At 49.3% G+C, this 26,830-nt stretch overlaps 1 protein-coding gene across 1 annotated transcript; it reads left to right on the top strand.

Moving 5' to 3' along the window:
• Positions 1–1,207: 1,207 nt before the first annotated feature.
• On the top strand, positions 1,208–25,505 carry EIF3F (eukaryotic translation initiation factor 3 subunit F). The gene is made up of 8 exons (XM_061634646.1): positions 1,208–1,542; positions 8,879–8,949; positions 10,211–10,290; positions 12,665–12,802; positions 21,430–21,521; positions 23,758–23,894; positions 23,995–24,108; positions 25,229–25,505. The coding sequence occupies exons 1-8, from the start codon at positions 1,236–1,238 to the stop codon at positions 25,304–25,306; spliced, it is 1,017 nt and encodes a 338-aa protein (XP_061490630.1). The 5' UTR covers positions 1,208–1,235; the 3' UTR covers positions 25,307–25,505.
• The last annotated feature ends 1,325 nt before the right edge of the window (positions 25,506–26,830 follow it).

Here is a 26,830-nt window from a genome sequence, read left to right as displayed (position 1 = left end):
AGCAAACATTTTCCCCTGAGATGCAAAAAAGTTAAAATACTGCAAATGCAGCACAGTAGCCAGAGAGGGTGGTGGAGGCCACTTTGTGCGCCAAGTGCAAACACAGTATATATATATACATATATATACACTCTCTCTCTCTCTCTGTCATCTTTCACCTCCACAGTTCTTTATCTCCATTCTGCTGCTGCCTCCTTCTCCTCCTTTATCCATGTCCTTGACCTCCGGATCCTTTTTTCCTCCACTCCATTCTTCACCACCACTATCTGTTTTTTAAATAATTGTTTTCTCCACTCCACCCCGTCTCACTCTCCGCCTCCTCCCTGGTCGCCTCCTGCCCATCCACAGAGCATGAGGAAAGAGCGACACTGCACAGAAGCCCAGTTTGAGACACATGATTTTCATCCAGAAATCAGAGGAGCAGAAGACTTCCCCTGCTCCCCCCTCCGAGTAATGCCCAAAAGTAATTCTGGAAATGTTACAATTACTCCACAAAAGTAGTAAAATTACTCCTAGTTCTATTACAATCAAAATGTAAAGGAATTACCCACTTGTTACTCAAAAACGTAATGAATTACAAGTAATTCGTTACTTGTAACTAGTTACTTCCAAGCTCTGGGACAGGCGCAGCAGCAGAAAAGGCTTTTTGTTGTTTCTACCCACTGTGGAAAATATACTTCCCCCAGCACTCAGCCTCTTCGTCCAAAACGTATTTCCATAAACAAAAACTATCTGCAGTATTAACTGTGTATATTACGAGGCTGTTTGAAGCTAGTTCACCTGCAGCCCCTCCCCCACAACCTGTAACTGGACTGTTGGTATTATTTGAAGAGCAATTTTCTAAATGTTTTGAAACTAAAAAACAAGAAAACAAAATTTGCACAAGTACAATCTGAGGAAGAGTTGCAACCTTTTGCTTCGGTAGGTAGGAAACGACACACGCTGCTCTTCAGTATTCCTTCGGGAGGAAGGATGGAACATAAATACAACAAATTAAAAAAAGTTAAATGGCTGGGTTTCGCTCTTTTCTATAGGCATCTAAAAAAAGGCACCCTACAACTCTACGTATGAATGAGTTACTCCATTTCTTTTATCTATACTACGATTTGGGTGAAAGCAAGTAGGACTGACGCGCCACAAGCAGCCACTAGGAAAGAGGGAGGCACGTGACTGACTCGCCCGGTTTACCCTATCAGCGCCGAGGTGTTCCTTCTCGGGTCCTTTTTGCCGACAAGATGGCGGCCACAGCTGCCCATTCTCTGCAGAGCGTTATAATGCCGTCGCCATCCTCTCTCGCGGCTGCTTCGGTGACCGCAGCTTCTCCCGCCGTCTCTTCATCGGCGCCGGCTGCCCCTCCTGTTCCGGCTGCCCCTCAAGCCGCTCCTACGGCGGCTCCTACGCCCCCCACTCCGACTGCCGCTCTGGCGGCGCCTTTTCCCGGCGGCCGCGCGGTCCGACTCCACCCGGTGGTGCTCGCCTCCATCGTGGACAGCTTTGAGCGGCGCAACGAGGGTGCTGCCCGAGTCATTGGGACTCTTCTCGGTAAGGCTGCCCTCCTTTCTCCGGCCGTGGGTGCTTGGAGTAGGACTGATCCGGGAAGGGAGGCCGCCGCCTTTTTCTCCGAAGAGCAGCAGACCTTAAGCTGCCCCGCCCCGGCGCAAAAAGAAAAAAGCGGAGGGTTGCCTAGAAGCTGTAAGCCTCTACATTAGTAAAACTTCGCAGCATTTATATAACGCTTTAGATTGATGCGCATGATCATTTTGTTAAAAGCCTAGTCAGTATTATTATCCACAGACTGGGGCTGAAAGTGAGTAGATTAGTGTTTCCCAAACTTGTTTTATTTTTTTGTTGCTGGACTACAGTTCCCATAATTCCTGACTATTGGCCATGCTGGCTGGGGCTGATGGGAGTTGTACTCCAGCAACAAAAGAATAAAAAATGTTTGGGAAACATTAAGGCAAGGATGGGGAGTCCATGGCTCCTCCAAATGTTGTTGGACTCCAGGTCCCATCATCCCTCATCATTGGCTGTGATGGCTGAGGCTGATGGGAGTCCAACTTTGAACTGGATGGCCATAGGTGCCCATCCCTCCTTTCCTTAAGTGCCCATCCCTCCTTTCAAGGCTACCGAGTAAATTCATAAAAGGGACGGAATCTGAAATAGGCTAAGAGGCAGCATATGCCCAAACCCACCTATATAAACTGTTAAACTGAGGAAGGAATTTGAAGCCCCATCTCCCTGTTTTATTCACTTCACTGTAGTGAATCCCACAACAGGTCATATGATATGCTGCCTCAACCATTTTGTAAGGCAGGTGAGTATGATTATTCCCATATTACAGATGGGTGATGAATCAGAGTTGGGCAAGGGCTTGCCTAAGGCCATCAAGTGAGTTTATGGGAAAATGGAAATGGACTGCCTTCAAGTTGATCCCGACTTATGGCTACCCTATGAATAGGGTTTTCATGGTAAGCGGTATTCAGAGGGGGTTTACCATTGCCTCCCTCTGAGGCTAGTCCTCCCCAGCTGGCTAGGGCCTGCTCAGCTTGCCACAGCTGCACAAGCCAGCCCCTTCCTTGTCCGCAACTGCCAGCTGGGGGACAACTGGGCTCCTTGAGACTATGCTGCTTGCCCATGGCTGCACAGGTGTCAGGGCTTGTAACCACTGAGCCACTCACTGTGGGGGTGATCTTTAGCTGGCCCTTGACACCCAGGAGATACGAGTGGGGATTTGAACTCACAGACTCTGGACTCCCAGCCAGGCTCTCCTCCCCACTGTGCTATACCAGCTGTAGTTTATGGTAAAGACAAGAAAAACCAGGGACTTCTTGATATGTACGTCAGCCACTAAAGTACACTACCTCTTGCATGATCACTTATCTCAGTACTAGGGTGTCCAAATGCAGAGGAGGGCTGAATGCACTTGCAGTCACTTACGTAGAAGAGGGGAGCTTATCATACAAGTCAAGGAAAATTGTACCTGTTGGACTGTGCTTTGTTGACCTAATATTGAAAATGGATCCTGTGGGCTAGTGTAAATTATGACCACGTCATATGCCTTGATAAAACCATTTTCTGCTAGATACTGAAAGAAACAGGTAAGAGGGAAAAGAAAATTATTTATTATTCATTAAACTTTTAATCTGCCCTTCTCCCAGAAAGAGTCCAGGTCAGCAAACTACTAGTGATAAAACACTAAAAACATATTTTTTAAAATGTTGAAACAAAACAGCTTTAAAGATTTTTTCCAGTTTTTTTTTTAAAAAACAGTTCCAATAAAGATGCAGACTGGAATAAGGTCTCTACTTAAAAAGGACTTGTTGAAAGAAGGTGCCACCACACTAAAGGTCTGCCTCCTATGTTGTGCAAAACGGACCTCTTGATAAGATGGCATCTGTAGGAAGGCCTCACCTGCAGAGCACAGTTATCAACTTGTTATATAAAGGGTGTGACCATCTTTCAGATATCCTATTTCCAAGCTGTATAGGGCTTGGATTTTGTTTCTTTTTTATTTATTGATTGATATTTTTATATAGTTACATAACAATGACCAAAACAGTGAAACATCACCCCCCCGCATTCCCCCACTACCCACCCTTCCTACATCACCCTATCCCTTCCCCGCTCTCCCTTCCCAAATTTACATATTTGTTGGGAAACTGGAAAAAAAACCTTCCCATTTTTCAGTTGGAGAAGCTCTTTAAGAGACCCACAGAATTGTAAATGGAATTGGAATTTGACTACTTGTATTGCCTGTAACAAAATAACATATGAAGGACTATCAGTCCACCTTAAAAGTACAATTTTCCTTCTTTTTCCCTCCAGCTATCCCCAGTTTAACAGTCAATTTTTCCAGCAAGGCTAATTCCAAAGTTTACGGTACCATCTGTCCACTGTGAGACAATGTAGGGTTTTCCAACAGCGTGCTATCACTGACGGTACTGCAACCAACATAAATCCTATCAAATTTCTGTAATGCAAATTCTGATTTTCTCCTGCATACAGGTTCAATAAAGCCAGTTCTACTGTGACCTGTACCTGTTGTCCTGTTGTTTTTCTAATCTCATTTGCTATAGGGACCAGGGACCAGAAGCCTTGTATTTTCCTGCATGCCCTATATATATATATATATATATATATATATATATATATATATATATGGCTAGTCTGCCACACCCACTCCAGTAGTATCACAGGGAGCCCACCCTAGTAACATGTGCCAGACGACACGGGGTCAAATACCATTCTTGGACAATTTTCAGGATGGTTTTCCTAATGGAGGTTGCTATAGCCTTGAATGGAAATTGCATCCACGTTCTTCCAGACTTCCTCTTTGCTTTGGCAGTGCAGATCAGTTTCCCAGAATAATTAGAGTTGGATGATGTTTCTGATCCCAACGTACTTTCTCAGCAGTACCACTACTACCCCTTTTGGTCAGGCTTCTCCTATGTTCTGCACCAGGGGTAGGGAACCTTTTTCTGTCGAGGGCTGTATTGCCTTGATGGTAAAGTGTCATGGGCTATATTCTGGTGGTGAGTGGACACTAGGTTGTAACTCTCACCATGGATCAAAGATTTCATCTTTTGCACCATTTCGGTCCTTAGACAAACAGCAATAAAAGGAAAAGTACTTTGTATTTTAGTGTAGGAGATCCTTTTGACATTCTCCAGCATGCATGCACCCATAAGAAACAAACCCTTTGCCTTTCTCCCTTCAGCATCCTCCATCTAGGTTTCTTTCTCACCCCAACAAAAAGAAAGTATTTTGCCTATTAATCTGATTCCTCCCCCCCGTGCTTCCTCCCCCCCGTGCTTCCTCCCCCCCGTGCTTCCTCCCCCCCGTGCTTCCTCCCCCCCGTGCTTCCTCCCCCCCGTGCTTCCTCCCCCCCGTGCTTCCTCCCCCCGTGCTTCCTCCCCCCCGTGCTTCCTCCCCCCCGTGCTTCCTCCCCCCCGTGCTTCCTCCCCCCCGTGCTTCCTCCCCCCCGTGCTTCCTCCCCCCGTGCTTCCTCCCCCCCGTGCTTCCTCCCCCCCGTGCTTCCTCCCCCCGTGCTTCCTCCCCCCCGTGCTTCCTCCCCCCCGTGCTTCCTCCCCCCCGTGCTTCCTCCCCCCGTGCTTCCTCCCCCCGTGCTTCCTCCCCCCCGTGCTTCCTCCCCCCGTGCTTCCTCCCCCCCGTGCTTCCTCCCCCCCGTGCTTCCTCCCCCCCGTGCTTCCTCCCCCCCGTGCTTCCTCCCCCCCGTGCTTCCTCCCCCCCGTGCTTCCTCCCCCCCGTGCTTCCTCCCCCCGTGCTTCCTCCCCCCGTGCTTCCTCCCCCCCGTGCTTCCTCCCCCCGTGCTTCCTCCCCCCCGTGCTTCCTCCCCCCCGTGCTTCCTCCCCCCGTGCTTCCTCCCCCCGTGCTTCCTCCCCCCGTGCTTCCTCCCCCCCGTGCTTCCTCCCCCCCGTGCTTCCTCCCCCCGTGCTTCCTCCCCCCCGTGCTTCCTCCCCCCCGTGCTTCCTCCCCCCCGTGCTTCCTCCCCCCGTGCTTCCTCCCCCCCGTGCTTCCTCCCCCCGTGCTTCCTCCCCCCGTGCTTCCTCCCCCCGTGCTTCCTCCCCCCGTGCTTCCTCCCCCCGTGCTTCCTCCCCCCCGTGCTTCCTCCCCCCCGTGCTTCCTCCCCCCCGTGCTTCCTCCCCCCCGTGCTTCCTCCCCCCCGTGCTTCCTCCCCCCGTGCTTCCTCCCCCCGTGCTTCCTCCCCCCGTGCTTCCTCCCCCCGTGCTTCCTCCCCCCCGTGCTTCCTCCCCCCCGTGCTTCCTCCCCCCGTGCTTCCTCCCCCCCGTGCTTCCTCCCCCCCGTGCTTCCTCCCCCCCGTGCTTCCTCCCCCCCGTGCTTCCTCCCCCCGTGCTTCCTCCCCCCCGTGCTTCCTCCCCCCCGTGCTTCCTCCCCCCCGTGCTTCCTCCCCCCCGTGCTTCCTCCCCCCGTGCTTCCTCCCCCCGTGCTTCCTCCCCCCGTGCTTCCTCCCCCCGTGCTTCCTCCCCCCGTGCTTCCTCCCCCCGTGCTTCCTCCCCCCGTGCTTCCTCCCCCCGTGCTTCCTCCCCCCGTGCTTCCTCCCCCCGTGCTTCCTCCCCCCGTGCTTCCTCCCCCCGTGCTTCCTCCCCCCGTGCTTCCTCCCCCCCGTGCTTCCTCCCCCCGTGCTTCCTCCCCCCGTGCTTCCTCCCCCCCGTGCTTCCTCCCCCCGTGCTTCCTCCCCCCCGTGCTTCCTCCCCCCGTGCTTCCTCCCCCCGTGCTTCCTCCCCCCGTGCTTCCTCCCCCCGTGCTTCCTCCCCCCGTGCTTCCTCCCCCCGTGCTTCCTCCCCCCGTGCTTCCTCCCCCCGTGCTTCCTCCCCCCGTGCTTCCTCCCCCCCGTGCTTCCTCCCCCCGTGCTTCCTCCCCCCGTGCTTCCTCCCCCCGTGCTTCCTCCCCCCCGTGCTTCCTCCCCCCGTGCTTCCTCCCCCCGTGCTTCCTCCCCCCGTGCTTCCTCCCCCCGTGCTTCCTCCCCCCCGTGCTTCCTCCCCCCCGTGCTTCCTCCCCCCCGTGCTTCCTCCCCCCCGTGCTTCCTCCCCCCCGTGCTTCCTCCCCCCCGTGCTTCCTCCCCCCCGTGCTTCCTCCCCCCCGTGCTTCCTCCCCCCCGTGCTTCCTCCCCCCCGTGCTTCCTCCCCCCGTGCTTCCTCCCCCCGTGCTTCCTCCCCCCGTGCTTCCTCCCCCCCGTGCTTCCTCCCCCCCGTGCTTCCTCCCCCCCGTGCTTCCTCCCCCCCGTGCTTCCTCCCCCCCGTGCTTCCTCCCCCCCGTGCTTCCTCCCCCCCGTGCTTCCTCCCCCCCGTGCTTCCTCCCCCCCGTGCTTCCTCCCCCCCGTGCTTCCTCCCCCCCGTGCTTCCTCCCCCCCGTGCTTCCTCCCCCCCGTGCTTCCTCCCCCCCGTGCTTCCTCCCCCCCGTGCTTCCTCCCCCCCGTGCTTCCTCCCCCCGTGCTTCCTCCCCCCGTGCTTCCTCCCCCCGTGCTTCCTCCCCCCCGTGCTTCCTCCCCCCCGTGCTTCCTCCCCCCCGTGCTTCCTCCCCCCCGTGCTTCCTCCCCCCCGTGCTTCCTCCCCCCCGTGCTTCCTCCCCCCCGTGCTTCCTCCCCCCCGTGCTTCCTCCCCCCCGTGCTTCCTCCCCCCCGTGCTTCCTCCCCCCCGTGCTTCCTCCCCCCGTGCTTCCTCCCCCCCGTGCTTCCTCCCCCCCGTGCTTCCTCCCCCCGTGCTTCCTCCCCCCCGTGCTTCCTCCCCCCCGTGCTTCCTCCCCCCCGTGCTTCCTCCCCCCCGTGCTTCCTCCCCCCCGTGCTTCCTCCCCCCCGTGCTTCCTCCCCCCCGTGCTTCCTCCCCCCCGTGCTTCCTCCCCCCCGTGCTTCCTCCCCCCCGTGCTTCCTCCCCCCCGTGCTTCCTCCCCCCCGTGCTTCCTCCCCCCCGTGCTTCCTCCCCCCGTGCTTCCTCCCCCCGTGCTTCCTCCCCCCCGTGCTTCCTCCCCCCCGTGCTTCCTCCCCCCCGTGCTTCCTCCCCCCCGTGCTTCCTCCCCCCCGTGCTTCCTCCCCCCCGTGCTTCCTCCCCCCCGTGCTTCCTCCCCCCCGTGCTTCCTCCCCCCGTGCTTCCTCCCCCCGTGCTTCCTCCCCCCGTGCTTCCTCCCCCCGTGCTTCCTCCCCCCGTGCTTCCTCCCCCCCGTGCTTCCTCCCCCCGTGCTTCCTCCCCCCCGTGCTTCCTCCCCCCGTGCTTCCTCCCCCCCGTGCTTCCTCCCCCCCGTGCTTCCTCCCCCCCGTGCTTCCTCCCCCCCGTGCTTCCTCCCCCCCGTGCTTCCTCCCCCCCGTGCTTCCTCCCCCCCGTGCTTCCTCCCCCCCGTGCTTCCTCCCCCCCGTGCTTCCTCCCCCCCGTGCTTCCTCCCCCCCGTGCTTCCTCCCCCCCGTGCTTCCTCCCCCCCGTGCTTCCTCCCCCCCGTGCTTCCTCCCCCCCGTGCTTCCTCCCCCCCGTGCTTCCTCCCCCCCGTGCTTCCTCCCCCCCGTGCTTCCTCCCCCCCGTGCTTCCTCCCCCCCGTGCTTCCTCCCCCCCGTGCTTCCTCCCCCCCGTGCTTCCTCCCCCCCGTGCTTCCTCCCCCCCGTGCTTCCTCCCCCCCGTGCTTCCTCCCCCCGTGCTTCCTCCCCCCGTGCTTCCTCCCCCCCGTGCTTCCTCCCCCCCGTGCTTCCTCCCCCCGTGCTTCCTCCCCCCGTGCTTCCTCCCCCCCGTGCTTCCTCCCCCCCGTGCTTCCTCCCCCCCGTGCTTCCTCCCCCCCGTGCTTCCTCCCCCCCGTGCTTCCTCCCCCCCGTGCTTCCTCCCCCCCGTGCTTCCTCCCCCCCGTGCTTCCTCCCCCCGTGCTTCCTCCCCCCCGTGCTTCCTCCCCCCCGTGCTTCCTCCCCCCCGTGCTTCCTCCCCCCCGTGCTTCCTCCCCCCGTGCTTCCTCCCCCCCGTGCTTCCTCCCCCCGTGCTTCCTCCCCCCGTGCTTCCTCCCCCCCGTGCTTCCTCCCCCCCGTGCTTCCTCCCCCCGTGCTTCCTCCCCCCGTGCTTCCTCCCCCCCGTGCTTCCTCCCCCCCGTGCTTCCCCTCCCCCATTCAGTTTGTCTCCTGACTTTTGCCTCTCTCCCTTTAGCCCCAGCAAAACCATGTGTGGGGGAGTTGGGGTTGATGAGAAGCATGGAAATGTGTGCCTAATTTCACAGGCACAGTTGAGAAATATTGTGGAATTGAAAGCCTTTATGAACTGAGGCCAGGGTTTGTATTGCTGTTCTTTACCTAAAGTACAAAATCCATCCCTGCATGATCCTGAGGCCCGGTTAGGAAGGCTTTCTCTGAAACATGTTGTCCTTAATTTCACAGGCATGGTTGACAAGCATTCAGTAGAAGTCACCAACTGCTTCTCAGTGCCTCACAATGAATCAGAAGATGAGGTGAGTACCAGCTGGGTCTTAGAGTTGTGTTATGTCATTTACTAGTCACTTGGTGCTGATCCCAGTATAAGAATGCGGTGTAGGAATATTAATAACTAGATCAGGACATGCTGGGTGCTGCAACATCATTTCTTGGAAATTTAACTTTTTTTTTGTATGTCTGCTCAGAACTAAATACAGTCCTAAATTTAGGATAACAGTGCTTAGGATAAAGGTGTACTTACCACAGCATTTGCACATTGCCACAAACAGCAATGTTTTGTTAGTACTGTTGATAACTTGCACCCATTGGCATGCACTTTAGTGCACATGTTAAGGAGTAAGATGAAATATAGTTTTATAGAAGGGGATTGATCAAAGCTATCTAGACATCTCTAGTACCTTGGAATTTAAAGCTGCTCAGGAATCTTTCCTCATGCTTTTTTATAAATTTGCTTAGGCATTGTTCTTTTGTCTGGAATTGTTGCCAACAGCTTTACTACCACGTACCCCATGGAGGAAATAGCACACAGACTGCCCTTTGTACAAGATGCCTAATGCTGCCACAGTGGCCTACCTAAAAGAGGACATGGTTGCTCTTCCCTTGTGGGGTGTATCCCCGTTGTGCATCTTGCACTAGTTGTTTTTCTTTAAAGGACAATGTTACCATGGTTCATGCAACAGCAAAATGCTGCTGCTTCTACTGCAGATGTTTTTCTGACTTTGATTTTGTTATTGAGGTGGGGAAGGAAAAGTCACTGTTTGTATATGGAAAACTGAAGAAATTTGTCAAATGGTAATTTTTTTTGAAAATGGCAAACTTCTAAAACAAAAATGGAGGCAAAGAAAAAATGTCTTGTTAACACCATTACTACTGTACCATTATTGGGATCCACCTGGCCCTGGCCCAGAAGCTCTTCCTCATTTGTCACCTTCCTTCCATTGTGGATTAGCTAGTTGGTTCCATTCAGGAGAAGACAGACATGCTTGCCCAGTGTGTAATATGATAGAGAGAAATGTGATGCTGATGATTCTTAATATGAAATGGGGGTAGAGGTTATAAGCTCAATTGCAGAGAGCAGGCTTTATGCATGTAAAGTCCCAAGTTCTGTCCCCAGCATCTCCAGTTAAACGATGTTGGGTAACGGGGCAGGGAAGACCCTCTGGTTCAGACCTTGGAGAACCACTGTCAATTACAGTGGATGAAACTGTGTTACATAGTCAAGTGAGTTAAAACTTCACTGCTGCAGATTATCATGTTTGTTTGTTTGTTTACTTCTAGGTGGCAGTTGACATGGAATTTGCCAAGAATATGTATGAGCTGCATAAGAAAGTTTCTCCCAGTGAAATTATTCTGGGATGGTAGGGTTGCTGTTCTTCCTGTTACAAAAATACAACACTGTTTACAAGCTTCTTAAATTGATATACAGTGCAAGTTATTCAGGGGCAAAAGTGTCTTCCTCTTGTGTGTTGACAAAACACAATTCATGCCACAGAAGAGGATGATGATGATGATGATAATAATATTTAATTTGCGCGTCGCCTATCTGGCAGATGGCCACTCTAGGCGACGTACATTAAAATGAGATAAAATACAATAATATCAAATGCAGTCACATTAGTCTCAATAAATAAAATACTGGACAGTCATCAATACATTTATAAAATATTTACATTTGCAGCATATAATAGATGACAAAATCATGGAGATTAACCCATCCCAAGGATCTCAAAGGCCTGTTGGAATAGCCACGTCTTCAGGGCCTTGCGGAATACATCCAGGGAAGGGGCGTGTCAAAGATCAAACGGGAGGGAGTTCCAGAGAGTGGGGGCCACCACAGAAAAAGCCCTCTCCCTAGTACCCACCAACCTAGCTGTTTTGGTTGGTGGGATTGAGAGAAGGCCTTGCGTGGCTGATCTGGTCGGGCGGCATAATGAAAATAATTACTGCCCAGATAATTGTGACTTACCTAAAACGTAACTTTCTGATTTTCACAACTGTCTTGGTGTCTTAATGGGGTGTCTTCCTTGATCATGTTTTTTAAAGCGCTGCTGCAACGTTATTCATTTGTATAAGAATTTCTATGCCATCTTTCACAACACTGAGTTTTCCCAAAATGTGGCCTACATTCAGTACAAAGGCAATTTAAAAATAACACCAATATCTAAAATATTAAACTTAAAAGAACCTTTATGGAATTTGGGACTCAACAAGACTGACACTGGCTGCAGGAGGAGTGGAACATTTTGTTCTGTCTAGATCAAATTGTTAAATGGCTGGTGTATTTATGCAGCGATGTTACTATTTATTTATTTATTTTATTTATTTTATTTTATTTATTACATTTATACCCCGCCTTATGGCCAAAAGGCCCTCAATGAACTATGAACGTTGGCATCCTGGTCTCCTAGTATCTATTAACTGATGTGGAAAGGCTTGGTTCAGACGCAATGAGAAACTATGGTTTGTCATTAAAAGGATGAGCCTGCACGACTCATATGTCCCCATTTCCTTTCCTTTTCACACAAGAGGAGACCTTAAGCTGCCTTCACTTTTTGAATTAACTATAACTCTAGCTTTGGTTAGTTTAAACAAATTACAAACGTTTGATTCTGGCTTATTTTAACCACATTTAAAACAAAGGAACTGTGGTTAGTTTACAAATGGAAACTTCAGTCTCTTGGACACAAAAGGAGAAGGAGAATGAGTTAATAACAGGTTTATATTTGTAGCAAGCCATGGTTTGTCATTGTGTCTGAACTGGAAATATATGTCCCTTGCACAGTATGCAGTGGCTAAGAATCTGAATCAAAGATTGTTGTATTACATGGGTTGTTTATTAAAGCCTGCTTCCCAGGTGCAAGCTTTAGGATGAGATAGCAAAAGCAGTTAAATCTGTCTTGGAATGATTAATAAGGAAAACAATGTTCTCTACATTATATGTTACTCTTCCTAGAATCAAAAATGTACTTTTGAAATGGCCTTTTCAGATGCTGTAAAATAATGTCTAGTACTGTTAACTATTCTTGTTTTTCTCAGTGATAAAGAAAAGTTGGCTGTTATTTTTGGCAACCATCAGTTTTTGAAGATATAAAAAAATATTATAACTACGTTTTAAAGAAACAAACTATATGACAGGGTAAAGATTATTTAGTTAGTATATGGACTCTCAGGAGGAATTGGACTACAGTCTGTGATTCTTTATCTACTGTAAGTATGCAAGCAAGCTTTCTCAATGAACAGTACTATGTTACACGAAAGCTTGTTTACTCTTACGTATGTACAAAGTAGTCCTGTAAGATCTTAAGGTCCAGTCAAAATATGGGACCAAGTGTGGTAAGGAATTATCATGTATGGCTCTATACAGTAGTCTTCATTTCTGTGAAAGTGAATATTTTTCTAAATCACAAGGATGTTGGAAATCACAGACTGTCTCCATCAGAGTTTGATGCCGGTTTTAATGGATTAAGCTGATGCTTTTTCAGAAGAGGTACTGGTATTTATTTTATGAAGCAACTGGTTTATTAAAGAAGTTATATATTTCTTTTACTTCAGAGGACAGCACAAAGATAATTTATGGATATATCTAAATCTGAATGTCTGAGTGTTATTTAATATATCCCACTGACAAAACATTCATCTGTGTTTTAAGAATAGCCATTTATAAATGGCCTGTGTTGAATGAATTTGCTTCATTGTATGCAGGCCTTAATTATCTTAATTGTATTTTTAAAGGTATGCAACAGGACATGACATCACAGAACACTCGGTCTTGATTCATGAATATTACAGCCGGGAAGCACACAATCCAATTCACCTTACTGTGGACACCAGTCTGCAAAATGGGCGTATGAGCATTAAGGCATATGTCAGGTATTTGCAAAGCAGCCTTAGCATCGCACCTTGGTTAACTTTAACCAGAAATCTGGGTGGTTTTTTAATAGATTAGAAAACGAAACCTAGGATCTGAATTCACTGTGATATTTGGATTAATTTATATCTATGTCATTTTTTTGTTGAAATACTCTCTAAAATCAGCAACCATAACAGTTCACAAAAATAAGAACCTATCAAAAACAAACAAGGCAATAAAATAGCAGAAAAGCAAGAAAATCTAAATGCAGTACAGCATCAAACGTTAAAAGCTTTTTGAAATAAAAATGTTTTCAAAGCACAGCTAAAAATAGAAAGAGGGAGCCCAATGGAACTTGCAGGGGGAGTGTTCCATACTTTGGCACCATCACTGAGAAGGCCCTATCTCTTATGACCCCTACTTTTAAGGATCCCAGACGTGTGGGTGAATCATTTGTTATAGAGATGTTCTTATTTTCTATAGGAGGTATCCCATCACTGCGGGCTGTAGCTCCACCTATCGTGCGAAGGCAAGAATGTTTTTGAAGTCAAGACTAGGGGCGTCAGGCCCCTCCCACTCTCCAGTTCATTCTTGCCTTCGTACGAACAAGTTCTATATTGCAGATAGCATAGCTTAGCTAAGTTTCTTGTGTCTATTTGTGTGTTTGTCTGACAGTGCGTGGAGGTTGTTATATGTAATTCCACTTTCTCCCTCCCCTCTGTCTTGTCTTTAATTCGTTTGTGTCTCCTGGAGTATTGTTGGGGGGGATCTTCCCTTACCCGGTCCCTTTTTCCCAGCTTTTTGAGCCTGTCAGTTCAGCAGAGACCGCGGCTGCGGTTCTCTAGCCTTTCAGGCGGGAGCTTGCGGCTGCAGCTCCCGATTTGCCCCACTGTTTGCCTCACCTAGGAGCCGGCTCTCGCGGCCTCCTTATTTCCCCCTCCAGGAACTTGCAGCTGCGGCAGCTTCGTCGCTCGGCGCCGGTTTTGACTCCGTCTCCCGACCCCTTAATTTTACCGCGGCTGCGGCTGATATTGGCTGCCGCCTAGCCGCTTGAGTTTTTTCCTTTTTTTCAGCCGTTTCTCCTCCCCAGATCCGTTTCCGGCCTTGTAATTTGCCGTGGCAGCGTTTGCAGCCGCTGGCTGCGGCTGATCTCTATTGCCGCCTCAGCGCTTAGTCTTTTACTCCCTGAGGCCCCGCCACTGACTTAGAGCGGTGTTACTTATATCGGGTCTGTGGCTGCAACGCGTTGCTGAGGCAGCGCCTGACATTTTTACAGTCCGCTGGGCTGCTCAGTTGCCGCTATTGCCCCCCCCTTCGTAATACGCCATTTTGACCGTTATTTTCTCCCGCTCCTCGGTCGGACGCCATCTTTTTTCTCTTCTTTTCCCGCCTTTTTTGTTCAGTCTATCCATACTAAACAAAGGGGGCTTAGCTGGCAAGGGCCCCTTGTACGTCTGTGTTAGATAGGGTTCCTTAGCTCTACTTGGATTCCTCTATCACACGACTATTGCTGCTGCTTCTGACAACTAGCTGACAGCTAGCTCCTGTTCTTCTGTGGCTGATTCATTATAGCTGTGACTGAGCCCTAAACTTTTGAAACTTGCCAGCTCTGTCACTGGGTGCACAACTTGTTGACCTGTACATTCTGCCCCTTCTGTGGCCGTGTGCTGAGACTGTGATATTGTGCACGAGCTGTTGACCCGTACATCCTGCCCCCTCTGTGGCCGTGTACCAAGCCTGAAGTTTATACTGTACATCCTGCCCCCTCTGTGGCCGTGTACCAAGCCTGAAGTTTATACTGTACATCCTGCCCCCTCTGTGGCTGTGTACCAAGCCTGAAGTTTATACTGTACATCCTGCCCCCTCTGTGGCTGTGTACCAAGCCTGAAGTTTACACTGTACATCCTGCCCCCTCTGTGGCCGTGTACCAAGCCTGAAGTTTATACTGTACATCCTGCCCCCTCTGTGGCCGTGTACCAAGCCTGAAGTTTATACTGTACATCCTGCCCCCTCTGTGGCTGTGTACCAAGCCTGAAGTTTATACTGTACATCCTGCCCCCTCTGTGGCTGTGTACCAAGCCTGAAGTTTACACTGTACATCCTGCCCCCTCTGTGGCCGTGTACCAAGCCTGAAGTTTACACTGTACATCCTGCCCCCTCTGTGGCCGTGTACCAAGCCTGAAGTTTATACTGTACATCCTGCCCCCTCTGTGGCCGTGTACCAAGCCTGAAGTTTATACTGTACATCCTGCCCCCTCTGTGGCTGTGTACCAAGCCTGAAGTTTACACTGTACATCCTGCCCCCTCTGTGGCCGTGTACCAAGCCTGAAGTTTACACTGTACATCCTGCCCCCTCTGTGGCCGTGTACCAAGCCTGAAGTTTACACTGTACATCCTGCCCCCTCTGTGGCCGTGTACCAAGCCTGAAATCCAGCCTACATTATACTAACGCTGATACCATAGTGCATCCTGCCCCCTCTGTGGCCGTGCACTTAGCCATCTGCCAGTGTATCCTACCCCCTCTGTGGTCGTACACTGCCTGTTCGGGTCCCTACATCTTGCCCCCGCTGTGGCCGTGTACTGCACCCAAAGTGAATATAAGATGGCAGAACAGCCAGGCATGTCTCAAACAGCCAAGCCGCAACCTTCCAAGGCAACTAAGACTAAGCAAGCTAAAGCACTGGCTAAGACCAAACATCTTTCCAGCCATAGCAAACCAAAGCGTCCACGCTATGCTTCTGTGCCGACCCCCACCACAGCAGCTCAGGAACACATACGGGATATATTCCATTCACCTGCTGCTTCCTCTGACGAGGAGGACTTTGCTGGCTTTACTACTCAGCCTTCGCTTAACCAGCCTCCCTCCATGTTGCCGCCCAGGGCTTATCCTCCGGCTCAACCCACGGAGCCAGCTACTCAGGCACAAACATCTGCCCCAACAGCTACTCAGGCTCAAACATCTGCTCCAACGGGGATGCAGCTGTCCCATGATTTCCTTTCCCAACTTCAAGGCATGCTGTCATTTTTCACCCAAATGCAGTCACCACCACAAGTCCCTGCCATACCTCAATACACTATGGACCAACGTGCGTGTCAAGAAGCACGCCCTTCCTGTTCCCCAAATCCCTTTGATGTAGCCAGAGGCAGATGTATTGACGAAGCTTCGTATGGGGAGGAGTCAACCTTCACTGACCACGTTGAAGGAGATGACTGGAGCGACTATTCGGAACATGAGGAGGATACATCGTACCGCCTCTTTAATGCCTCAGATTATCAACCCCTGGCACGCAGGGTAGTTAACACTCTTGGTCTCCAAGCTGCGCCTTCAAGATCTACCATTCCAGCTATCAAAGGGGCCAAGGTCCTCAAATCCCCTGCACCTACTGAGCACTACATCCCGGTGCCGGATCCCATCGCCAAACTGGCCTCTGAAGAATGGTCTCATCCATTCCAAACTCGCCGCTTCAAGAACCTGGCTGACAAGCTTTACGCCCTAGCTCCGGACTTTGCCACCAAGCTAGCCGTCCCTGGCATAGACGAACCAATCGCTAGTCTAGTTTCACAATCTCTTTTGCCCAGGGAAGGAGAATCCCAACTAAAGGACGCTACTGAGCGACGACTAGACTTCGCCCTCCGCAAGAATCATGAGGCCACTGCTTTCTCCATACGTGCCTCCGCATCAGCCTCCATCTTCTCCAGAGCAGCTATGATGTGGCTGGATGATCTTCTAGAGGACACTAACGCAGATCCTGTCTCTCTCAGAAGGTCACTGATAAAGTTGCGTAAGACAGCGGCGTTTGTGGCTGATGCCACTTTGGATGCCACTCAACTGGGGGCACGAGCTATGACGGCTCAGATAGTTGCTCGACAGACCCTCTGGCTTTGCCACTGGCAAGCTGACTCTGCGGCCAGAATGAATTGTCTAGGGCTCCCTACTCCGGATCTCTACTCTTCGGCGAGGAAGCTCTAAAGGTAGTGCTGGTTGACCCCAAAGACGCCCACAAACCGGTTTTGGCCACTGTTAAGAACATCGACCACAGGCCTTTCAGGCGACTTCCTCCCTTCCGTACTAACCAGCCCTTTCGAGGAACGCGGCCAGGAGGACGAGGCCGCGACTTCAGATCATATGACCCCAATTCCTTCAGGGGATCCTGGAACCGGCGTTTCCAGGGTAGAGGTCAGTACCAAGGGCGCAGGGGTACCTCATCATCCTCATATAGGGGAGGGTCTCGCCAACGCAAACAGTATTAACGCATCTCCTGTTGGTGGCAGATTACTTAATTTTGGAGATCAGTGGCTGCGCCTCACTACGGTCTCCTGGATCAGGGAGCTCTTCTGTTATGGCTATGCAATAGAGTTTTGGGCGACCCCACCAGACTGGTTCCATCCGTCCCCTTGTCCAAGGGCACCAGCCAGGCACAGCGTCATGCAGACAGCTATACACCACCTCTTGGACATAGCGGCAATAGAGCCAGTCCCCACAACTGAAAGGTCGGAAGGGGTGTACTCCCTCCTATTTGCTGTGCCTAAACGAGATTTATGGAGGGCGGTATTGGACCTCAAGTTCGTCAACCGTTTTGTAACATATCACAGGTTCAAAATGGAATCACTCCACTCCATTACAGAGTCTGCATGAAGGAGACTTCCTGGCTTCTATCGACCTTAAGGAAGCGTATCTCCATGTGCCCATTTGCATAGCCCACAGAAAGTTTCTTCGGTTTGCCTTTGGCCACCAGCACTTTCAATATAGAGCGATGCCGTTCGGCCTCTCCTCTGCCCCGAGAGTATTTACCAAAGTGCTACTAATTCTAGTGGCTTATCTCCGGATTCAAGGGGTTCATCTCTACCCATATCTGGATGATCTGTTAATACGGGCAAAGTCTGAAGAGCTGGCTCATCATCATTTAACGATCACCCTCAATGTATTGCAGGCCTACGGCTGGCTTGTCAACTTCGACAAAAGCCATCTTCAACCAACCCAATGCCTACTACATCTAGGGGCGATGTTGGACACTCTGCAGGCAATGGTATTTCTGGCTCCAGATCGCATCACTGCCATCACAAACATCGCAAGGTCTCTGATGCAACAAACATCCGCAGACGTCATGCTTCTAGCCAAGGTGCTCGGAATGTTCATCTCTACCATCCACATTGTGCCATGGGCTCGAGCCCACACTCGTCACCTTCAGTGGACTCTGTTGCCCTTTCAACAGGACATCGCCAGCTCCAACCATCACAAAGTTCACTTGAGCCCCGCACTGCGCCTCTCCTTCCGCTGGTGGACGAGGGCCCAACACCTTTCCAAGGGCACGCCGTTCAGAGAACCCTGCAGAACTGTTGTAACCACAGATGCCAGCCTCATCGGCTGGGGAGCCCACTGCAACTCCCAGTACGTTCAGGGGGTTTGGTCCACCGCAGAGCAGACTCAAAGCATCAACTGGCTGGAGCTAAAGGCTGTCCACTTAGCTCTACTTCATTTTCAGTCTCTGTTCCCTTTGGACCATGTGCTCATTCGAACAAACAACACGTGTGTAAAATCACATTTGAACAGACAGGGGGGCACCAGGTCTCGTCCTCTGCAGGACCTAGCCTCCCTCATCTTTGGGCAGAACATCATCTACAATCCCTGAAAGCAGAACATCTCAGAGGGATTTGGAATGTGACAGCAGACTGGCTCAGCAGACAACAAGTTTTTCCGGGAGAATGGAAACTTCATCCAGCCATTTTCCATCGCCTTCAGTGTTGGTTCGGCGCATTCTCAATCAACCTGTTTGCTTTCAGTCACAATTGCCAGCTTCCCAGGTACTTTGCCCGATACCTGGACACAACAGCGGAAGCAGTGGTTGCGGTATCAACACCGTGGCCAGAAGGTCTTTTGTACGCCTTTCCTCCAATACCAATGTTAGCCAAAACCTTGAGGAAGGCGCGAAGCGAGAGGGCACAGCTGGTCCTGATAGCACCATTTTGGCCACGCCGACCGTGGTTCTCGGACCTTCTTGCAATGTCAGTAATGGATCCTTGGACAATCCCAGTCAGGCCAGACCTTCTATCACAGGGTCCAGTATGGCACCAGGATCCCACTTGGCTCAACTTAACAGCGTGGCGTTTGAACGGGGACATTTGAGGTCGGCTGGCCTGTCTGACGCTGTTATTGATATTATTTTGGCCTCGAGAAGACCATCTACCACTCGGATTTATCAACATACTTGGGTGGCTTTCTCCAAGTGGTGCCAGTCCCACCACCACGATCCATCCCAGGCCACCATGCAACAGGTGCTACAATATCTCCATAACGGCTTCATGATGGGACTTAGACCCAACACCTTACGTCGACATGCCTCGACTTTGTTGTCTATTCTATCAGTTTCTTCTTCTGGTGCGACTATTGCCTCACATCCGTTCATCAAACGCTTTTTGAGGGGAGTCGCCCTACGATCTCCGGCTGTTGTCCATTGGTTTCCCTCATGGAGTTTGCCGAAGGTTCTGCAGGCCTTGCAACGCCCTCCGTTTGAACCCTTCAGGACTGTGCCTCTACGTATGCTGTCCTTCAAGGTCTTGTTCCTGATCGCAATCACATCTGCCAGACGAGTTTCGGAGTTGGGTGCATTGTCTTCTGCTCGCCATCTCTGCGTCTTCCATAAGGACTCTGTTGTACTGAAGACTGATCCTTCCTTCCGTCCCAAGGTTGATTCAGTTTTCCATTGCAACCAGGACATTGTTTTGCCTTCCTTTTGCCCGAATCCTACCCATCCTCTCGAGAAGGCTTGGCATTCGCTGGATGTCCGGAGGGCTCTCAAGACCTACCTGTCTAGGACCCAGGATATACGACGAACTGAGTCTCTGTTTGTATCCTTTAACCCACGTTCTATGGGGCATAAAGTAGCTAATTCCACCGTATCCCGCTGGTTGCGGGCTTGTATTGCCTTAGCTTACGAATCCCTTAAGCTTCCAGTGCCAGCTAGCATAACAGCTCATTCAACTAGGTCAGCGGCCACTACGGCTGCTTTTGCTACCAACGCTCCTGTTGCTGATATTTGCAGGGCTGCAGTCTGGTCTACCCCACACTCGTTTATAAGGCATTATAAAATTGATCGCTATGCCTCTGCTGACGCCTCTTTTGGCAGACGAGTGTTGCAACAGGTTCTTAATGAGGATTAGCATGTGGGTGGTCCCTCCCTGTATGGGCTGCTTTGGTATATCCCGCAGTGATGGTATACCTCCTATGGAAAATGTACCATTGGTCTCACCTGAAAGGTGATTTTCATAGGAGGTATCCCATCACGACCCTCCCAGTTGGAGGATGACTAGATATTTTCTCATGTGTTATATATTCCTGTTACGCTATTATATCTAAATTTATAGTGAAGTCAAGACTGCTAGTTCTGTTATTTCGCTATGTTGGAGTCATGTTATTATCAATGTTACCATTGTGTTATTTTCCTGCTGGCAGGCCTGTTGGCCTTGTTATTGTATTTTTAGATATTTCTTTTTAGACTCGCTGCAAATGAACTGGAGAGTGGGAGGGGCCTGACGCCCCTAGTCTTGACTTCAAAAACATTCTTGCCTTCGCACGATAGGTGGAGCTACAGCCCGCAGTGATGGGATACCTCCTATGAAAATCACCTTTCAGGTGAGACCAATGGTACATTTTCTTCCATCTGCTATTTATGGAGAAGACCGGCCTTAATGATTTAATCTGCTTTCTTGTTTTCTTCTGTTTAACCAGATTTTTGCCACCTGAACGTTCAGAACTTTTTTAGTATATTTGCCATTCTTGCATTTATTTCTGCAATAACTGTGGTGAGGAGGTTCAAAATGGGGACTTACACAAGAAGCTTCATTTCTTCTTAAACCTGAGTCTCCTGCAACTAATGCCATCTCTGTGTGTCCTAAGTGGCCTGGTCTGTACAATATAGGGCAGTATTCAACTAAAAAGTTGCACAACTGCAAGGGTTAGCACTAGCACAGCAGGATTTCCCTCCCTCCTCCCTGCACGTGGGCTCTGTATCATCCCCAAATCTGCTCTGGAGGGTTGCGGGGGGGGGGGGGAAGGAAACCCAGAACAGATTTAGGGAGTGTGCAAGACAACGAGAGAGAGATATCGTTCTGTTGCACAATCTACTTAGCACTATGTTGACTATAACCCACAGTAAGCCAAACCATGGCTTACTGGAAGCACGTTAATGTGGAGGCTCCCAGAGAGGACCTTGCAGCTGCTTTCCTCCTCCCTAATCATTTTTGCTGCCATGCTGAGCTAAGCCAAGGTTTGTTTCGGCTTGCTGTCTGAACCAAGACTCATAGTTAAGCTCTAGTGCTAACTACGTACTATAACCAAGGTGCTTGACTGCAGCTCTTGCTTAGTGACGACTGAGCTTATCGCTAGCCTAGATTCATACAACCCACTAAGGCAAACCATGGCTTGGCTTTCACGAAGCAGGAGCAAAAAGGACCAGGGAGGAGAAAAGTGGCTGAAAGATCCTCTAAGAACCAGTACATTCATGTGATTCCAGTAAGCCATGGTTTGGCTTACTGTGTCAGGAACAAGGCCAGTGAGGCTTCCCACCAAATCTCTTCCTTTGGTGCTATAAAAGTTGCTCTGAGCCCTTACTGGGAAGTGTTGTGCTAAGTAAATCTATCTTTCCTCTAGTACTGCAATGGGAGTTCCTGGTAAGACTATGGGAGTAATGTTCACTCCCCTCACAGTGAAGTATGCCTACTATGACACAGAACGGATAGGCGGTAAGAACTCTATAACTTGTTCGATACTTGATTGATGTCTTAGGGTGATGAAAATAGCGTGTGTCCGTCTTCCCAAGTTTCCGTCATTTTATGATGCTCTCTAACGTGGCCAAGAAATGGAATGCAGCAAAGGTCTAGACAGGCAGGTGAAGGTTGATGGTTCTCAATGCCTATGGGATAAAGTAAAATGGCTGCAGTCTGGGACACAGTTGGTAGTGGGCTAATCTGCCTCTTATCTCAGATACTGAAGTTACGAGGAAAAAAGGAGCAGGGCTGATATCCATGTTGGAGGTATCCCTGTGTTCATCCCATATAAGTGAAATAGTTGCTACTCATTCCTATGGGGGATACTGACACTTGACTTTTATCGGTCATCAGACTAGGATATAACTGCACAGTTTATCCGGTTTGTATTATTTATTTATTGAATCCACAACAGACATCTAATTTGCCTGGGGCAAGTAGCAGCGCATCAAATGCATATACTTACTTATTCCACCTCCAGTCTGGCTATAGGGATATCTTCTAGTCTACAGCAGTCATATCACTCCATAATATTACCTTAGCTGGGGAACTGTAACAACGTGATTTCTCTGCTTACAAACAGCAGAGGGGTGCAAGGGGGTGATTCAGAACAAAAGATGGAGGATGGAATTACCCATTACTCATTTGCAAGGATGATTCTTCATGATGTAGAAAAGTAATAGTTAGGGCTGTAATCCAGTTAAAAGCAAGACACTTCAAATAGAATCTTCAGTAAAGTAATAAATTTTCTTGAATAAATTAACATTTACTTGCTCATATTGTTTATTTTAAAATATTTACATCGTACCTTTCTGTCTGACAACAATCCTCCAAGGCAGCTTACAACGGGTTGCATCCAACTAAGTTCTACTCAGAGTAAACCCAATGACAGTAATGAACCTATGTTAGCCATGTCCATTAACTTCAGCAGAACTAGCATTGGATACAGCCAATTAAAAAGAAAATGAACACACAATAAACATAAGATTCTTTTTCAGAAATAAGGCAGTGGTGAGTGGAAAAGGTATTGTCAAATAGTTGCAGAAAGGCAATGAATGGGTGCATAGCTAGAATTGATGGGTGGGAGGGGGTGCTTAAGCACCAGTCTACTGGTTTTTACCCCTGCCATTCCCTTCCTCCTGTTGGATTTCTAGATGTGTGTATGCCAAGTTGGGTTGTTGGGAAAAGCAAGTGGGAGGGTCTTGTAGGGGAAAGTGGCAGGCAGGAAGTTAAGCACAAATGGTAGCAACAATAACAGCATCACCCAAACACTCAGAGACCCTGATCTGCTCAGCCCAGGGCCGGCCCCAGACATGCCGGGGCCCTGGGCGCCAGCTTGCCCTGGGCCCTGGCACGCATGTGCGCACGCTGGTGCCCTTGGGCAAAAGCCTGCCCAAGCGCTCCCCTTCCGCGACTCGCGCACGGCGAGAGCTTTGGGACTGTGCCATTCCCTTCCTTAACTTACCTTGTTCTGCGGTTGCGCACACAGCGGTGCCCTTAAGAAAGATGGTGGCTGAGCTTTCCCTAAGGAGCTGAAGCCTCTGCTTCTTGGTTCATGGCAGGGATGCGAGCACACAGCATGCATACGTGCCATCAGCCAAGATGGTGGCAGAGGCTTCAGCCCCTTAGGAAAACCTCAGCCGCCATCTTTCTTAAGGGCACCACTGCGTGTGCAACCGCAGAACAAAGTAAGTTAAGGAAGGGAATGGCGGAGCTCTGTAGCTCTTGCCCTGCAATCCGCGGCAGCAATCCTGCCGCAAATCACGGAAGGGGAGCAGAGGTGCCCCCCAGGGGCTCCTGTAGCCTCAGGGACCCTCAGGCCAGTGCCCCACCTGGCCACCCCTTGGAACTGGCCCTGGGTCAGCCCTTAAATGCTTTCTCTAACTTGGATGATGTACACTATTTAGCAATATTTAGCAATATCAACCCTTAACAAACTGGATTTTTAAAAACTGGGTTTTAATTTCTGATTAGAGAAAGGATTTACCAATAATGCTCCTAGCTCTATAAATTACCATGCAGTGACCAGGGCAAGAGATGAGGCAGTAGCATCAAGTAGTAGTTGTTCAATCCTCAATAGAATGGAAGGAAGCTTATGAGCAATGAAGCACCGTTCTTATAGCTATAGTGCATGTCTGTAGTCTCATTCTATGGAATGACCGGTAGCCACAACTGTTGTTCTGACAGTCTTGCCCCCACCCTGTGTTCTCAGTTGATCTCATCATGAAGACATGCTTCAGTCCAAATCGAGTGATTAGTTTATCTAGTGACCTTCAGCAAGTGGCGGTAGCTTCTGCTCGGATTCAGGATACCCTGAGCACAGTGCTGCAGTATGCGGAAGATGTGCTGGTAAGGATAGTGCTGTGGTTTGGCCAGAAAAACATCCACTATGTATGTTTAATTTTCTTTTGATGTGTTAAGTGGTAACATTGCCTGTCTTTGTGTCTAGTCTGGTAAAGTGGCTGCTGACAACACTGTTGGTCGCTTTCTGATGGACCTCATTAACCAAGTTCCAAAGATTTCACCAGAGGACTTTGAGACAATGTTGAACAGCAATATAAATGTAAGTCTTTAGAGCAGGTTTGTAAATTATGACTGGCTTGGCAGCCTCCTCCATGCAAGCAATCAGTAAAAGTTTTTGTAAATTGGTTTTTTGAGTCTTCAGTATGCTACAATTAACTAAGATTTATATGTATAGATGGACAGGCTAGTAATTCCTGTTCAGTTTAATGGTAACTTTTGTGTATTGACTTGCAAGGTTGTCTTAGATCTCTGGTGGAACAACCTTCCTGAACAACCAGAAGGAACAATGAAGGCAGATTCCGCTGCAATTAACATCTTGCTCTGTATTGGATCATATTGTTCTGAAAAACTTCAAATTGGGTTAAAAATATGGACTCTGACCAGTTCCAAAATTAGCTTCAGTTTACCCAGCTTAAGAAATCCTGCACATTAGTGTCTTGGAAATATAAAATTGTTGGCAGTTACCAAGCAGTTCAGAACTTGTGTTATATGCTAAGATTGCATAATTGATGATAGTGGCGGTCACTTCCGGTTCACTTTTCCTAGCTAGAAAATGGAGGCACAACATCTGTGCAACCTTTACATACAACAGGGATGGGCCCAGACTACCTAGGCCGCACCCCTCAGTAACCTTGCTCAGGATGTGTATATGGACTATGATAATTTGTCTTGCTTATTTGGATGGGGGATGGAGAGATGTAGTATGTACATGTAGAAACCTCTGACTTCTGTGTGGCTGGAATGTAGCCTACTGTATAAAGGGAAGAATCATATACATCGCTCCACCCACATTTGCCTCTGGCTCTGCCCACCATTGGCATGCAGCCCCCAGAAGGTCGCCTGTGAGGGAATGTGGCCCTCAGGCTAAAAAAGGTTTCCCATCCTTGTATAGTATTGCAAAGAATGAGATCAAAACAAGTAAAGCTCCTCTCTCATTAGACTAAATCCTGTTGATACAAGTGTGACGCTTCAAGACAACGTAACTAATTGCTTAATACAACTTGATTGCCTTGACAATCTGCAGTTGGTAGCTTAAAAGATTCTGCGTCTCTTGGCACAATTTGGTGGAACAAAATATAAATATGCTACATCTAAACACGTGCTTATTTTATACAGATGTTTCCTATCTAATATTACATATGTCCTTTTCTTCTTCTCAGGACTTGCTGATGGTGACTTACTTGGCAAATCTCACACAGTCACAGATTGCGCTCAATGAAAAAATCCTAAACCTGTAATGAACTCCTAAGCATCTTATAATAGGAGAACATGAAGAAGACTGTGGAGTTGTGACCGTGTCATTCAGTTCTTGTAGTTGGACTGTAATTTTTGTAAATTTAACTTACCCCTCCTTTTCCCAGTTCTCCAAGAAACCCCCCCTGAAAACTTGCTCACAAAGATGAGCACCATAATTAAAAATTACCTAGAAACTCACAAGCTGCTCAGTCTCGCCCATTCATCACCAACATAATACTATTTTTCTCGATACTCAGTTCTTTATAAGCCAGCTAAGTGAAATCCAGTCTTTTTTCTTTCATTTGTTTGACTCAAAATCTACTCTGTCTGCAATAACTCAGGGACAGAGAGAGGAAAAACTAATAATTACTGTAAACATTTCAAAAACAAACTGTAAACTGAGCTGTTACCTTTTAATTCATTTGACTAAATGGCTAAAGTTCTTTCAGCATTGCCCAAGTATTCTTGGGCTTTGAAAGACCATAGGAAGAAGAGACCATGAGGTTTAGTGAAGAAATGTCAATCTAATGGAATATACGATGTTGGCTGACTTTCCCTTGGCCTAGAGGCTTCTATGCCAAACTCCTCTAGATCTCATCATTCATTGAATCAGGTACTCATGAGATCCCAGACAAGCAGCCAGGTGCATTGTCAGAACAAGAGTTTAATGGAAGCTGACTTTTCTAGAAGGAGAACAGTTTCAAATTAATAACAGTAATACCTTGGCAAAAAGCCATTCTAATGTCACAGTTTTGCTATATAAAGCACATGTGTTGGAAAGAAAGTGTGGCTCTTAAGTATGTTTTCTGCCTAAAGAGATAACAGTGCCTCATCTGTTACAGGGAACTATCCTGCCAAGAGGCTCGTGTTACACAGTTGTCTGTGTGACTCATGACTAACTATAATCTCTGAAACACATTCCAAATTCTGTTTCTCTGTCACTGTTGGTGAATCATAAATTGGAGCCGAGTTTGTTGAATCCTTCACTTATATCTGTATATAATATGGGGAAATAATATTACAACCTCCAGATGTTGCTGGAGTACAGTTCCCATCAACCTTTACCATTAGCTATGACGGCTGGAGGTGATGGGTGTTGGAGTCCAACAACATCTGGAGGGCACCAGGTTCCCTACCCCTGTACTACAGCAGACAACCTTTAAAAGCCTCTCTGTGCCTGTTAATCTATGGTGGAATGTGGAATATAAGCATTTAGGGCTTCATATGTCAATATGAGCTCTGTAAATTATGTCTGAAAGACAGTTGCGCACTTGTTGGCTTAATATGTGATTGATGGTAGTCAGCAGGTGGATGTGAAAGTGGTTCATAGCCAAAAGCAGTTTGTCATTGTGAGTACTTTTTGAGGCAACAAAGCTTTCCTATTGCTGTCCTGAGGATGAAGATAAATGAGGCAAGTTCTGAAAAATGTATCTGTTGTGGTTTTAAGACCCAAATACAACAGTCTCCAGACTTCATCCCTACATTTATGGGGGGGAAATTATCCCCACTATGATCTCTTGGTGAAG

Source organism: Rhineura floridana, chromosome 7 (assembly GCF_030035675.1).
Source record: "Rhineura floridana isolate rRhiFlo1 chromosome 7, rRhiFlo1.hap2, whole genome shotgun sequence".
Classification (NCBI taxonomy): domain Eukaryota; kingdom Metazoa; phylum Chordata; class Lepidosauria; order Squamata; family Rhineuridae; genus Rhineura; species Rhineura floridana.
Note: the sequence above shows the minus strand (reverse complement) of the source record. Positions and strands in the feature narration are given on the sequence as shown.